This window comes from Semicossyphus pulcher, unplaced genomic scaffold (genome assembly GCF_022749685.1).
Source record: "Semicossyphus pulcher isolate SPU_LCO1_2020_fin unplaced genomic scaffold, fSemPul1.0.p SCAF_13, whole genome shotgun sequence".
Classification (NCBI taxonomy): Eukaryota; Metazoa; Chordata; class Actinopteri; order Labriformes; family Labridae; genus Semicossyphus; species Semicossyphus pulcher.
The window spans coordinates 30203844-30218829 of record NW_027211637.1 but is presented as its reverse complement, the minus strand read 5'-3'; the positions used below and the strand labels follow the sequence as shown (position 1 = coordinate 30218829).

At 42.6% G+C, this 14986-nt stretch overlaps 1 protein-coding gene across 1 annotated transcript in view; it reads right to left on the bottom strand.

Annotated features, from left to right (window-relative positions):
- Positions 1-14986, bottom strand: part of lama5 (laminin, alpha 5) — a 92321-nt gene that overhangs the window by 14617 nt on the left and 62718 nt on the right. Inside the window, exons 23-44 of the mRNA XM_069659665.1 lie at positions 13636-13765; positions 13217-13359; positions 12967-13070; positions 11991-12144; positions 11733-11896; positions 11407-11515; positions 10981-11078; positions 10679-10895; positions 9923-10049; positions 9693-9832; positions 8667-8782; positions 8291-8502; positions 7881-8082; positions 5307-5451; positions 5085-5225; positions 4701-4862; positions 2349-2456; positions 1550-1633; positions 777-1007; positions 556-669; positions 333-463; positions 120-200 (exon numbers count right to left, since the gene is read on the bottom strand). Of these exons, the coding sequence (XP_069515766.1) occupies positions 120-200; positions 333-463; positions 556-669; positions 777-1007; positions 1550-1633; positions 2349-2456; positions 4701-4862; positions 5085-5225; positions 5307-5451; positions 7881-8082; positions 8291-8502; positions 8667-8782; positions 9693-9832; positions 9923-10049; positions 10679-10895; positions 10981-11078; positions 11407-11515; positions 11733-11896; positions 11991-12144; positions 12967-13070; positions 13217-13359; positions 13636-13765 (3113 nt within the window). The remainder of the gene's footprint in view (positions 1-119; positions 201-332; positions 464-555; positions 670-776; positions 1008-1549; positions 1634-2348; positions 2457-4700; positions 4863-5084; positions 5226-5306; positions 5452-7880; positions 8083-8290; positions 8503-8666; positions 8783-9692; positions 9833-9922; positions 10050-10678; positions 10896-10980; positions 11079-11406; positions 11516-11732; positions 11897-11990; positions 12145-12966; positions 13071-13216; positions 13360-13635; positions 13766-14986) is intronic.

The window sequence follows — 14986 nt, the reverse complement described above, 5'->3', positions numbered from 1 at the left end:
TTTAATGACACGTGTACCTGCTGCAAATAGTGTTTAAAGATAAATGCTATTTATCTCCCATTGGGGGATTTTGGGCTCAGAGGTGTTGAGAACAAACCTTAATGTGTTTGTGTTTTTACCTTTCACAGTTCGGTCCAGCGTACCCCGGCATGCACAGACACTGCATCCTGTCGGTTTTCTGCAAACAACCCTCTGCAAAACTACAGAGAGACAAAAGGAGGTATTATAAGAGATGTTTCAATGAGAGGAGAAAGTGTGAAGGATGAGAGGAACGGAAAGGTGTCAAAAAGAATAGTAGACAGGGAGAATAAAAGAGAGTGAGATGCACTGACTTGTTGGACGGGACCCTCAGTGGGCAGGGACAGCTGGAGCACGACACCGCCTGTCCGTCAAGAGTGTTGTTTCCAAGGAAACCACCCTGGCACTTCTCACAGTGGTCGCCGGCTGTGTTATGCTGGCAGTCCTGTAAAAAAAAAAAAAAAAGACAGTCACTAATCTATAAACAGGTGCATTATAAAGAAGGTAAGAAAGGTTTACATCATATAAAATCCTCACCAGACAGATTCCAGAGCCGTCCAGACAGCGGTCCGAGTGTCCGTTACAGTTACAGGGAACACATTTCCCCAGGAACAGGCCGATGGTGTCTCTGTAGTAACCTGGAGCACATTTCTACAGACAGGAGAGGACGAACATCAAACTAATGAAAGCAATAATTGTAGCCTTCTTAAAACTTATCAGTTAGATAATTGATCTAAAGATCCATGAGGACACCTCACCTGACACGAGTCGCCCAGGTAGTTCGCGGGACACATGCAGATCTCCACGTTGTTGGCGTGGCGGCCGGCTGGCAGGCTCTCGGCGCCCTCCAGCACAGCACCGCGGAGCGACACGGAGTGCGCCGACTGGGAGTGAAGGGCTCGGATCTGCAGAGACTCCAGACCGACCAGAACCATCATCAGCTCCTCGCGAGACACCAGGTTACCAGTCTGAGCGTGACGGAAACTTCCCTGAGAGGAGAGGACGAAAGAGACGGACAGAGGTCGTCAGATTTTTCTTTACTCTATGTCCCCTCAAGGATGTATATGGACATTTAAAAAAACAAGGTCAGGTTCCTTTCATGAACAATAACGTTGAATTTGAACAGTGTGAAAGGGAATAAAAGACTAGACTACAAAAATACACAAAGCTCTTTGCAGCCTCTTCAGTCCAACAGCTGCTCAATTTAAGGGTGTCACACGTTTCATAAAGCTGCATATGAAATATTGCATATCAGCAGCAGTAGATGGCAGTGGGAGACTCAGGTTTAAAACAACATTGTACAATCTGTCGTCACTAATCTTCACAATATATAACTTTGGAGCTCTTGTTTCCATCTCAGTTTTCAATCATAAGTTCAAGAAAGAAAATGTATCTCCTGTGATTAACACTTAAAATCATGACAACAATTCTTCTGACGTGTTGCTGCCGGTCTGCGTCTTTCCAGAATTCAGCTTCTGACATAAATCTTCTGAATCTTCGTGAAGCTCAAACAACCTGAGAGCGACTTTACCTCCACCATGTGAACAATTCCCAGGTGAGGCTCCTCAGGTGACGAGTACTCTCTCTCCATGAACACCAGGGTCATCTGGTTACCCTGCAGGAGGAAAGAACACAGAGGGAAGACTGTGAGACGTGTGTGTGTGTGTGTGTGCAGTTATGTAAGCAGAGTGTATGTTCTGTTATGATCCTATAATATGAGGCAGATTCTGGCAAGCAGACGGTTTTTCTTTCTTTAATTATGGGTGTTTGTGTGCGTAGATGCATATTTGTATGTGTCTGTCAGTACAAATACTTTAGTACTTTATTTAAGTAGAGTTTTTAAGTATCTAAACTGTTTTTAGTTCAAACAACCTTTTAGTTTTACCCAAAGAAAAATAAAGGCACTTTCTACACCTTACATTTTCATTTCACAACATCTTCCCAAAGTCAAATTAACATTAAAACATTTAAAAGATGATTCCTGGTTGTAAACATCAGAGGATAAATGATATTAAAGACGTGGAAACTCGGCAGTGAAGAAGAGGCATTGGAGTAGATTCAGAGCAGTAAGACAACACATTGAAAATAAAGGTTTATTATTTACAATGTTTTTAAAGTTAGAATTATTTAAGTTCAATAGTCTCCCATCAATAATGTGTTGTTAATGTTTAGTTAACTTTGCCGGTATAAATGATTACTTTTATACTGTGAGGACAGAGTATTTGTACTTCTATTTTAGTTAAGAATGTGTGTATTTTTCCACCTCTGCTTTTAGTATATGTTTGTATGTGAAACTGGTATGCAGTGATATATTTGTGTGTGTTTTATACCTTGAGAATGATGTCAGGCCTGGAGGCTTCTGCAGGCAGAGACAACACGTCGCCTCTCATGGTCTGAGTGTGGAGACGATACCTCAGATAACCTCCATAGGATGAGACCTGGAGAGACAGGGATGGATGGTAGTTTTAGGAGACTTTAATACAACAAAACAAATATAAAAACTACAAACAAAGTGATGTACTGAAATGAAACAGAATATAAAGATTGAAGTAAGACAGGAAAAGCAGACACAGAGCTTTAATCTCACGCTATCACGCCTTAATCCAGACAACAATGGATTACTTTCAGACTGTACAGTTTAATAGAAACAAGATCCAAGGCCTGTCTTTTTTCCATGGAAGATAAAATGTCTTCACTTCTATGATAATGCAGGTTTTGGCAGCGCTGACATCTGAAGCTGGTATGTGGAGCAGAACAAAACGAAACATCAGCCTGAATCACACATGATAGTGGTGGATTCAGACGCACAGACAGAACACTGATTTACATCTAAACACCTCGTCTGAGCCGCTGGATCTAGATGTGGGTTTAGTCTGTCTGTTTGTCTGTCTGTCTGTCTGTCTGTATGTGTTGCGTAATTTAGGTGTGTCTGTTTAAAATGTTATGTATTACTAACTTTGTTGAAGTTTGCACCCCTTATGTATTGTCTTAAACTTGAGTCTCAGACAAAAAAGACACTTTAAAATGCTTTACAAAAGAAGTCAAAGGCAAGGAGATGTCATATAAAAGAAGCATGAGACAATAAATAAATAAATAGTAAAAAAAAAATAGGATGTAAGACAGACCAAACAGGGAAATAAAAATGACTGCCCAATGCCAAATGTTGTTTTTTTCTATTAAAGCCAAAAACAGGATTGTGTTGGTTCTTAGGATAATTTTTCCTAGAATTTGGAAAACGTATTTAGCTTAAGCCTTAGGAACTAATTATGTTGATACGAATTTTTATCTTTTATCTTCTTAAAATAATAGATCGACACTAAACACTAAAGGCCTTTTCGCGCTGGAAACGCCAATTAATTATATTATTATCATTATTATTATTATTCCAAAACTAATACAGGTCAGCGTTCAACATCTGCTGCGCTCGTCAATGTCGCTTCTCCCTCACCGACCAATCAAAATCAAGTAGGGGCGGGACTTCCGATATCAATTTTGTCAACAACAATGGCGGCGGAGAAGCAAATCTGTCCGTTTTTTCGAGGTTACAATTTCCAGGTCTAAAGCTGCTGTTAATGCCAGGAGACGGTCCCTGTCCATTGTTTTTAAAATACTTTCTTGTAAAATTTCCGTTTATAAAAGGAAATATTAAGCATACAGAGCAATTTAAAACAGACTTAACGGTAATTTTCAAGGGAAGCGGAAGTGCCGCGAGACAACTTTTATAACCTAGCAACAGTGAGCACCGATGAAAAGCACCGTTAGCAGACACAGGCCTTTATTAGCTTTCTCATGTCTGTCAGTTAACCCGTCTCTTGAAGACAGGAGCTTAACTTGGTGAATCATCTAGCCTGCCTCTGTTTAAAGGTAAAAAGAAATCCACCATGCAACGACTTTTAAGCTCACTGATTAATACTTTATATTTCATTTGTTCTCAAAAACAATTACGGTTTTATGGGGGGATAAATAAATCCTGGGATTGATCTTTAGAAGAAACAGAAGATTAGCTTTGTGACTCAATTGTAATAGACCACAAGGCCTGTGTCGGGGCAAGTTGTGAACCATAAATTCAGTTTGGCGTTTGTTTTTGACTTTCCACCACTCTAGCAGTGGTTTTACAACTTTTAATTATCTGTATTATTATTATTATTAGTAGTAGTAGTAGTAGTATTTTCATAAGTTTGATGTGTTCAAAAGCTGGGTCCCTCAAGCTACAAACTTTTGGACCCTGAATTGGGAAACAATGATTCACTCAAGCGTAAAACATCCAAACTTTGTATAACTGAACCAGAACAGCGTCTGTAATTAATTCTCTTGTAATTTGTTATCTGCATTTGATGCTGCAACAGCTTGGCACACATGAGAAACATCTTTGCAAGAGTAAATACATTGATTGACTAGATAAACATAATCACTACTAAATCTCCAGTTGTTTTAAGAGCGTTGGATAACTTTCAGCAAAAGATTCCAGTGAGTCATGATCGCCTGGTCATGCCCAAGTCGTTACTACTATCACTAAAGATTTTAATATGTAATGGAAACTCATCTAAAGGCCAGTGTTTTTAAAGCAGAAAAATGAAGTTAACAATTAGTTGCTTCTTTAGGTACAAATAATGAATCGAATCAGAGCCCAGGAAATATGTCCTCTTTCTCACCACCTTCAAATGTCATCTTTCCTCTCTTACCTTGTCTCCCAGGTAGGTCTTTGGAGCGTGCCAGTGCAGGTCCTGATAGACGTCTGGCACATCGCTCAGGTCAGCCTCTATAAGGTCTTGACCAGGATACACGGCGACAGGTACCTCCTGTCTGTCTGCTCCCAGAAGTACCCAGCCCTCCATGTTCATAATCTACCGGAGAAGAGCCGAGGGGTGAGACAGGAAGAAGAGCACAGAGGACGGACAGAAGCTCAGAGTCATGTTCTGTTATGTTGTAGATTCAATATTTTGGGGTTTTTGCACTTAAGCAAAGAGTACTAAAAATCCCACAAGTGACAACAGAAAACAGTTTAAAAAAATAAGCATCTGTTGTGTATTAAGTTTAAATAAATAAAGTATACGTGTGAGTAGTACCTCTGTGCGTCTTTTGTCTGAGCTGCGACAGCGATCTGTGGCTCCGAAGCAGAAACAGCTGGTGCAGCCTTTCGGGTTGGTCGGGTCCAAGTGGAACGTACCGACTCTGCACTGGTCGCACCGAGAACCCTGGACGTTCTCCTGCAGGTGGAGGACAAACAGCAGGTTAGAAAACAAAGTGAGCGCAGGAGGACGTGTGTGTGTTTGTTAGCGCTGCCCCACCTTGCAGAGACACTGTCCCGTGAAGGAGTTGCACACTTCCTCCTCTGTTCCCGCCTCGTTGCAGTTACACGGTCTGCAGTTGGGGTAACCGTAAAAACCGGGAGTGCAGCGGTCACACTGACGGCCGACGATGTTGTTCTTACACCTGGAAGAAATATTTTTTTATTAATCAAAGTGAAATTTGAAATAACTTTATTCATCCGTTTGAGTAAAACGAAGCCGAAAGAGGAGTAGACCAATCACAATGGCTGCTAATTACTTTTAAATGTCCAACTGTACAATTAAGTGTGCCCTAATGTCATAAATAAAATAATGAAAATGTGTCAGCCTATGCTAGCTCAAGTTGACCTTTGACCTTTATGTGTTAAAATGTGCTTCAGTGTTGCAGGAGATGAAAGTTTTGTGAAGGAAATTTTTATGTTGAAACTTCCTTTTTATTATACAGTCAATAATCATGATATAGTCAGCTAAGGTTAATTCTAAGGATATTTATTGTCTGCTCCTCTCCAGGGTCTTGTGCATGATTTGCTGTTGCTCCTTCTGTCTTAGAGAGATAGTTGGTGGCCTTGTCTTGGCTGAGAGCTCCAAGGCAGGGGGTAAACTCTAGATAGTCAGGCGCCTCAGCTAAAGTCATAACAATAACACCTTGAGTTCTTTCTGTAATGTATAACACACACTGTGAACCTTGATTCTGTGTCAGTCAGCTGCGTTCTGTGTAGTACTGGTCTGACCCAGCTTGAGTTGTGAATTGCTTTTACTCATCTTCTATTATTCTTCAACTAAAGACATCAATGTTTTTGTTTCTCAAAGAAATTTATTGGTCTCGCCATCAGAAATTGCCACCACAAGTTTTATTGCTCTAAATTATCCATCACGACTAAGTGATTGATCATAAATATTTCCACTTGTTGAATAGATCCACTGGCAGCTGTGTGTGTGAGTGTGTGTGTGTGTGTGCGCGTGTATACGTGTGTTAATGCCAGGTGCTAGGATCCTAAGAGACAAGAGCTTGAAGGGAAGGGAAACACTTTCAGCTTTACATCCTCATCTTGTCTGGACAAGGCTGGCACATTCCTCTGTGTGTGTGTGTGTGTGTGTGTGTGTGTGTGTGTGTGAGAGAGAGATTTTAGATATCTCAATATAAGAAAAAAAAGGCAGACTCGAAAAGGGACAGAAGATTTTTTTTTTTTTCAAACTTGGCAGATGGTTAAGAAGACAACAACAGTTGGGCTACATGGCATGAAAAAATAAATGTATAAAGAGTATTTGAGGACAGCGAAGATGGTAGACTCATGATTTTAAGCAGCAGTCAGCTGCTCACAATAAGTAAGAATATAGCGATATAATAGATACTTTATGTTAAATTGTAAGGCAGATAAAGGTGATAAAGATTTAAACTTAAATGTGATCTTGGAGTGTATTCCAGTTTAAAATGATTAAATAACTCTTATTGTATTTTGTCCTGTAATTATGGAGCAATCTGGCACTAGAACTGCCTTCGGGATTAAAAAAACTCTATCTTGTCTTTCAGCAACAAGTGAAGAGAACTACTACTTTGAATCCTTGTGTTGAGAAAAGAAGATGATGACTGACAGCCTCCAGGAAGCCAAACTCTTCCAAGTCCGTACAGTGACAGGATTGCGTCAAATGAGCCGCTTTATCATGAAATAAATGTCTGGAGGAGGAATAAGAGACAGACAGATAAGGACAGAGTGCTGTTGTGTTGTTTCATGGAAGCCAGAGCTGCAGCTTCTACAGACAAGAGTTGGCACGTACAGCTGGCCAAACACACAGAGGCAATCAACAGAGAGAGAGAGAGTCAGAGCCAAGATCTTGTCAGGAGACAAAACGGGCAAGAAATCACTGCCTTTTTAGGCATTTCCAGACACAGGCCTGACATTTGAGGGCTGAACTTGCTGAACCAAAACTCTTACTATCTGTCTCACAGTAGTGCCGGTGTGGGCTGAAGAAGGAACTACAAACATCAAGCTGTGAGGAAATGAAAAGAAACTGAATTCATTGTTCGGGGGTTTCCTTTTTCGAGAGAGGAAGAGTGTCTGCTCGTGAGTGCTTTCTCAGGCTCTGATACCGAGCTGGGCACAATCACCTTGAGGTACTTTAGCTATAGAAAAATCATCATTTCCTCTGTCTTGTCCGTGCACTGTATATAAGAAGGGGCGAAGCATCACGTCTGAAAAGCAAATCCAAAGCAGAAGTGCCTTAAACCTGCATTTTTGCTCATGGCCAGCAGGGGGCGACTCTGTGAAGTTTGTCCGGTAATGTTAAGTCTTTTTTTTGGCTATTCAAAATTATTATGTCCATTAATATCACAGTTAAAGTCATGGCGTAACACATAGATCTTGCTAACTTAGCCTGCTGGAGCTAGCATCAACTGATTAATTGCTAAGCTAATGGATGGTAACCTCTCGCTACTCTCTAGCTTGCCCCCCTCGGTAAATTCTGGCGCCCTCCTCCCAAAAAACAAGGTGCATCATCCACAAACCAATAGGTAACATTACTACGGCTACGTCCACATCCATTATTTACTTCATAGCCTTGTATTTTTTGTCGTACCTGCACTGTCCACTCGTTGTATCGCAGCTCACGTCAGGTGTCATGACGCCAGGCCGGGAGCAGTTGCAGACCTCACAGCCCACCACAGGGTGGCAGCCAAACGCCTGGGGCTCACACTGGGTGCATTCAGGGCGCACAGTCCTCGGAGGGCAGATACAGTCACCAGTCACAGGTTCACATAGTCTGGTACCACAGTTACAAGCTGGAGGAAAGATAACAGATACAGTTAGACATAACATTTAGACTCTTTTCTTTTTGTAAACTACACATACACTTGACATTTTCAGAATTTTAATTAAATAATGTGCAAGTTTAATCCATCTGTTTTGATGTAAAAAAGATATATATCTGTACAATCAGTGTGACTACAGCTCATTATTTGACTGACAGTTGGTAAATCAAACACTCACGTCTGCAGTTGGGGAATCCCCAGTATCCCGTGGCGCACATGGAGCAGTCTCGGCCAATCACGTTCGGCCTACAGCGGCACTGACCGCCGAAGGACTCGCACGTGTCGCTCTCGGCTCCGACCTCGTGGCAGGCGCAGGGCAGCGCCCCATTATTGAAGAAGGCAGACAGAGAGACAGCAGAGCCGAGGCAGAACGGAGAGGCGGTGGACGGGCTGGAGGGAAGAAAGGAGGAGTCATTTATTCACACTGATAAAGATTTACATTTTTAGGCATAAAGTAAATTAAAATGTAGTTTGGTCTCTGAGATAATAAAACTTTGTTTCTTTGCTTAAACAAAGGTTTTAAAACAAGCTTCCTCTCCTGCTAATACACTGACTTGATGTAGAAGCTGTTTTGGCCGCAGTTGCTGATGAAGTCGTATGATTTATCCAGAGGTTCCTCATTCAGGTAGCTGGAGCTGTAGCTCGCCTCAGGCACAACCAGCACATAATCCTGCAGAGACACAACACATGAGACACAACGGAAAAGGATCGAGGGAGAAACAAGCTTCTTCATTTCTTGAAGATTTTGGAAAGACGACTAAAAACATTTTCTTCTCATATTTTAGATCATAAACAAAAAGTTAAGATTATTTTTTTGGCTTTTGCCTTTATTTTTTATAGGACAGCTGAAAAGAGACAGGAAATGTGGGGAGTAGAGAGTGGGGGATGACATGCACCAAATGATTGGCAGACCGGGAGTCGAACCTGCAATCAGTGCATCAAGGACTGTGACCTCTGTACATGGGGCGCCTGCTCTACCAACTAAGCCAGACCAGCGCCCCAAGTCGGGTGATTCCTAATTTAAATTACCAGAAGAATAAAATAATCTGCACATCTTTCCTAGCGAGGCTGCAACTGTGAAAAGGAACCTGAAATCAAGGCTTGATTTAAGCCTTTATATTATGTCTGAGCTGCAGGGCGTAAATAGCTTTACATGCTAATGACATTACATGATTTTTTTAATTAAAAACACTCGAGACTTTCAAGTCTGATCAGAAGCAAACAAAGTCAACAGTAAATCTTGGCAGCTTTAAACGGCATGAACTGAACATGTTTTTGATTCATGGCTTGAAATCATAATTTTTTTTGAAGGTTTTTTCACACATTTGATTGAAGCAGTGCCTCCAGGAAAATTTGAGCTTTATTGAAAAACTGCACAAGATGAGCTGCTTTTCATGTGAAAATAATGCAAAGAGGACTAATGAGAGACGAAGAGAGGTTGGACAGGTGGAAGATTCATTTTTGTCTAAATCCCTTATAGTAGTAAAAATGTGTGGAATGAGCCAGTCTATAAAAAGTCAAACACAAGGACAGAGGAGTATTATTTTGTATAATAACAAAACCATCTCTGTGAAACTCACCAGCCAGAGCGTCTTTCCAGCAGGTATCTGCACCGTGAGGAAGACCTCGTGGTCCGTCACATCCAGAATGATCTGATTCTCAGACACCAGGACGTTACGGCAGCCGTACGCGTGGGGGCAGAAGGAGGCGTTGGCTTGGCCTGATGTGCAGAAAAACAATTATCTTTATTTAAATGAACGCATTGTTATCTATTTTACTTTAAGGAATATCCCACTGTGCGTGCTCTTACCCTGCCAGATTCTCCCTCCGTTGATGTAGACCTGCACAGGGTAGTTGGGGTGGTGAGGCTGGTGGTAGTGGAGGATGAAGACGTAACGCCCCAGAGCATGGACACGTGTAGAGTACACTGCTGCATTCTGGGTAAGGGAAATGAAGGAGAGAAAGGTGGAAAAGAGTCAAAAATAAGATTAGTGATGGTAATTTTTACAAGCCAGATTTTTTCCTTCATCTTATCTCACTCTATCGGTTTATTGCTTTTTTTCCCCACCAGACAGTTTTAGTCACGTGCAATCCCAAAAATCTCTTCCTGATTCCTGCAACTTAAGCTCTGCCTAGATTTCTGTTATTCCTCTCATGGTGTCCACACCTCAGGAAATGGTTAAATATGTGTAAAAAATCCAGATTTTAGTCTGCAGGCTATCAGACATGAGCATCTGTTCCTTTTACCCATAAACCCCTGCATGTTGGGGTCACTTCCTACAGTTGGTTCATATTTCATACATCTGCAATCCTAATCAAAGCAGGATAGTTGTTTTAGAAGTGCACAGAGAGTTTGACTTTTAGGGTTTCTAAGTGCAGCCAGAAGGGGTCAAACTTTATAAATTATTCTTTTGGATGGCTTAAGCTATAAAAAAGTGTAAGAATCTATGAAATCAGGGGTTGTTTTCCCTGGGCAGCAGTACAATCTCTGGACCTTGTGCAAACAGCTCCAAACACAACATACTCTTCTTTCGTGGGATTAAAGAGTTACATTAAAGTGCCGTACCTGCACTGAATCCAGCCTGACGTGGTCGCTGTTGTCCGCTGCGTGTGGAGGTCTGTCTCCTCCCGTCCAGGCCGGCTCGTCGCTCTGGTGGTGGTAGGGCAGAGGGGGAGCTGCCGCAGGGGAGGCCAGGATGGGCTCCTGCATGGAGGAGCTCTGACCCTCCTTCAGGACCACAGAGTCTGACGGGGTCTGGAAGCGCGAGGGGACGCAGGAGGAACTATGGAGGGAAGGACGAGGGTTGAGTAGTTGAGTTTTTAGAAACAAGAATGAAAGGTATATAAAGTAATTATATGTTGCCTTACCTTTCAGGTGAGAACTGTCCATGAGTGCTGATGCAGTGGACTTTAGGTTCGACGTACTCCATGCTGAACTGGTCTTTAGGCACCAGGTAAACTTTGTGCTGCAGACAGTGAGGAAACAAACGGATGGCTGATGAATCATTTCACTATTTCTAAACTTGAAAAAGGGCAAAGAGAGCAACTCTTTTACAAAAATAATTAATTTGGAGATTCTTCCTTTGCTCTTTTTTCTTAATAATTTTAATGTTTTTTTGATTTTGAGAAGTTGAACAGGAGTCAGGAGGAGAATATGGGGTCACTTTCCTATCACTAACATCTTGAAAATCTCTCTTATCTTGAAAAGAGTCTCCAATGTTTCCAATATATCTCAAGCATCATGTGACCTCTCTGCTCTGGATAAATCACGTGACCTGGGTTCAGTTTTCTCACCAGGAAGAAGCTGGCTCGATCGGAGATGAGCTGGATCTCGGCGTCAGCGGGGAGAGAGAAGACAGCGACTCTGTTCTGTTCATCGATGGCCACGACTCGACACAGGAAGCTGGACAAACACACACAGACACAACGATTAAGAGCTGTTGACTGACTGAATAAAGGCCAGACTGTAACAGTCAACTGTGAACCAGCTGAGTCCACACACAGACCATCCTAATTTACTGTGCAGAGGATGATGGGTTTCAGCTGCTCATCGTCGCAGCTATAAGCCTGATCTATGATTGTCTTCCTCATCTAAGTCCAAAGACAGATCTCCTTTGTACCTGTATTTGCAGTGCAGCAGGGTGACTCTGTGCTGGTGTGTTCGAGCTCCAGGTGTGTTCACTGCAACAGTCAGCGTTTGCGGTATTTCTTCCTCGCTGGAATATTCAACGACCAGGACGTATTCTCCTGGAGCCGGCAGACGAGTCCGCAGCTCGACGCTGATCTGAAGCAGGAATTAAAAATTTGTTTATAAAACTTCTGTTCAAGCTTCAGTTTTGGACAGGTTACCATAGAGATGTCCTCCAGCCTGAACTTACATCGTAGCCACTGCAGACGGCCATGTCGGGGTGGCGCGGGGTGACCTTCTCAGATGGGCAGGGGCGCGGCAGGTGGTTGTCGTGGACGCAGCTTGCATCGTTGCCAGAGATGGAGGGGAAGGAGTCCAGAGACAGATACCTGAACAGCAGACAGCTAGAGAGACACAGAGAGAAACAGAGAGGGAACTTTAAACATGGATGTTTTGATGGACATTTTCTGGCTCTTGAAATTTAACTTGACCTAGAACATTTAGACCTTAATTAGATTTTGGTTTAGGGACTAGTTTAACTTTTGTTGTCAAGAGTTTGCTGAAAAGATTGATATCACTCTGATGTCTGTGGGGTGAAGATAAAGACAGCAGCCAGTTAGCTTAGCTTAGCTTAGAGACTGACAAGGTGGAAACAGCTAGCTAACCCCCAAGTATATATTTTTTTTTACAGCCCTTTTAATTTGTAAAGAGCCAGGCTAGCTTTTTCCCTCTGTTTCCAGTCTTTGTGCTAAGCTAAGCTAACCACCTCCAAGCTACAGTGCCTCATGTTTACTAATGTTAACTGTACAGTCATGATGGTGGTAAACTAGTCCTTTAAGGATGAAGCCAAAAACCTGATTTTGTATGATGACAAAAAAGTACTGCACACACTGCATATTTAGAAGAAGAGGAAGATTTTTACTTGATTAATCCCTGAGAGGAAATTCACTTTTATTAGAAACATGCTACACAAACACACACACGCACAAACAGGAACCTGTGGACGTGCATTAATGGAGAGGTGTCAGAGTGAGGGGGCTGCATGTGGACATGCACCCTGAGCATTTGGGGGATTTGGTGCCTCGCTCAGAGCCTCAATTTCCTTCCTTGCATGCACTGACAAAACACATGTGGAGCCGTCCTTGACTTATCAAAGACTTGGTAAGCTATCAGTCAGAGATTTTTCCTCCTGTGTATTTCCTTAATTTAAGTATGTGCATATTTACTTCTGGCTGGCGTCAGGCGCAGAGCTGTAGGTGCAGGGTTCAGTCACTCTGATCTGCAGGATGGGAGCTTCATAGTACGCACTGGGCAGCAGCACCAGGTAATCCTGAAGGCAAACAGAGCATTAACAGTGTTATTAGGTAAACTGAGGAGTTTCTGTGGATAAAATACGTCCATACCGCTCATTATCTTAACTCTTGGGGGTAACAGTGTTTGTATAAAAACAGGTGTGGGAGTGTGAGTGTGTCTCACCAGCAGGATTCCCTCAGCCTCGATAACCACAGTCCAGGTTCCCGGGTTCAGGACAAACGGCTCCACAAAGCTGTTTTGTGGAACGTTGACAAAAGTCGGCTCAATGCTGGGAGAGAAGACGATCTGTTTGGACTGTTCTGAACCTAGAAATCACACACACACATCAGAAGTGTGCGGTGTTAGATATTAAAACTCAAATGCTATCATAAAGAGAGAATAATTCAACACTTCAGATCCATTTGAAGCAAAGAAACATGAAAATTGTGCAACAAAACATAAAGTAAAAGTAATAAAAATGCTGATAAATTAAGATAAGCTTGATACAAACTCACACATACACCTCCTCTGCTGCTGTTTAATTCTAACACACACTTAAACACACTCACACAGAGACTCTCTCACGATTGGTGGACACCTACCTTGGCGGTTGACCTGATAGGCTGTGATTTTACCGTTGGAGGTGGCGCCCTCAGAGTTTACATATCTGAGGATGAAGCGAGTCAGATAGACGTCTGCCTCGCTCACATAAACCTGAAGCTTCACTGCAGTCTACAGGGGACAGGGTCAAGAGTGGGGGAGGAAGAGGAGGAGGAAGTGTAGAAGATGTGAGTCTAAAATCCCCTAAACTCTGCACTGAGCTGTGGCCCTGAAGGGGAAATGAGAGGGAGCAGAGGCCGCCACCACCAACACCCACATCCCCCCATCATCTGTCAGATAGATACCAGACAGGAACGACGTATGAAGGGGAGGAATACAGAAAGGAAGAGGAAGCAGATTTCCATCCAGGAATTTAGCTGTGTTCCAATTAAGAAACATTAAGTTTTAAAAAATGACCAGACAGAACCTGACATGTTTTTCTCAGTTCTTTGTAACACAGCTGAAATCCTGAGGAAAGCACGGAAATCAAGAGTTAACAGACGAGAGGAGAGGAGCAGTTCTCAGGCATTTTGCAGCCATGTACTGCATCTCAAGTGAGGGATGGAGGGAGCACTTGAAACTTCCTGTCCCAGTGCTGGAACGACTGACAGAAAGAGGAAGTTGTCCCCGCCCACCACGTACAGTTACCACAGTAGTAGTTCCAGCCGTCTTCTATCACCGACACCCTGCCCCGAACATCCGAACCCCCCCAGTTGGCGTATCGTAGCACCACACGGAAGAGGTCTGGAGAGCTGACCGACACCGACACCAAGACTTTGGACTGCCAAAGGACCAACGAGCAAGGCAACAGTGGACAACAGGATGAAGGAGAAGGAGAGAGAGGGAGGAAGATAAGAGAAGGAGGAGGTTTAGGGAGACATAAGAGGGAAGAAGAAGACAGGATGGAGGGAGAGCAAGGGAGGAAGAAGAGGAGGGGAAGTAGGAGGATAAGGGCAATGGGAGGGAGTGTGAGAGAGACGTAAGAGGGGAGTAATGACGAAGAGAAGGGCCGAAGAAAATTGATGAAAAGGAGGAGATGGAAATATAAGAGACAATACATGAAGGAGGGAGGGAGGAGGATGTGGGAAACACCAACAAGAAAAGAGAAACCAAGCTATGAACCTTAATACCGTCACCTCCACCACTAAAAGAAACACTTTTACCCCAAATACAACCCAACATATTTCTCTTGGATTTCCACTTTTCTGCACAAACATCCAGAGAAGCTCTAAAGTATTTTACCTTAATAAAATCCCTTTCCATATCATCCACTTTGCAGCTTCTTATCGTCGTTAAAAATTGGTCAAATTAATTGTTAAAAGCTTGAAATCTCATATTAAAAGTAGCTAAGAT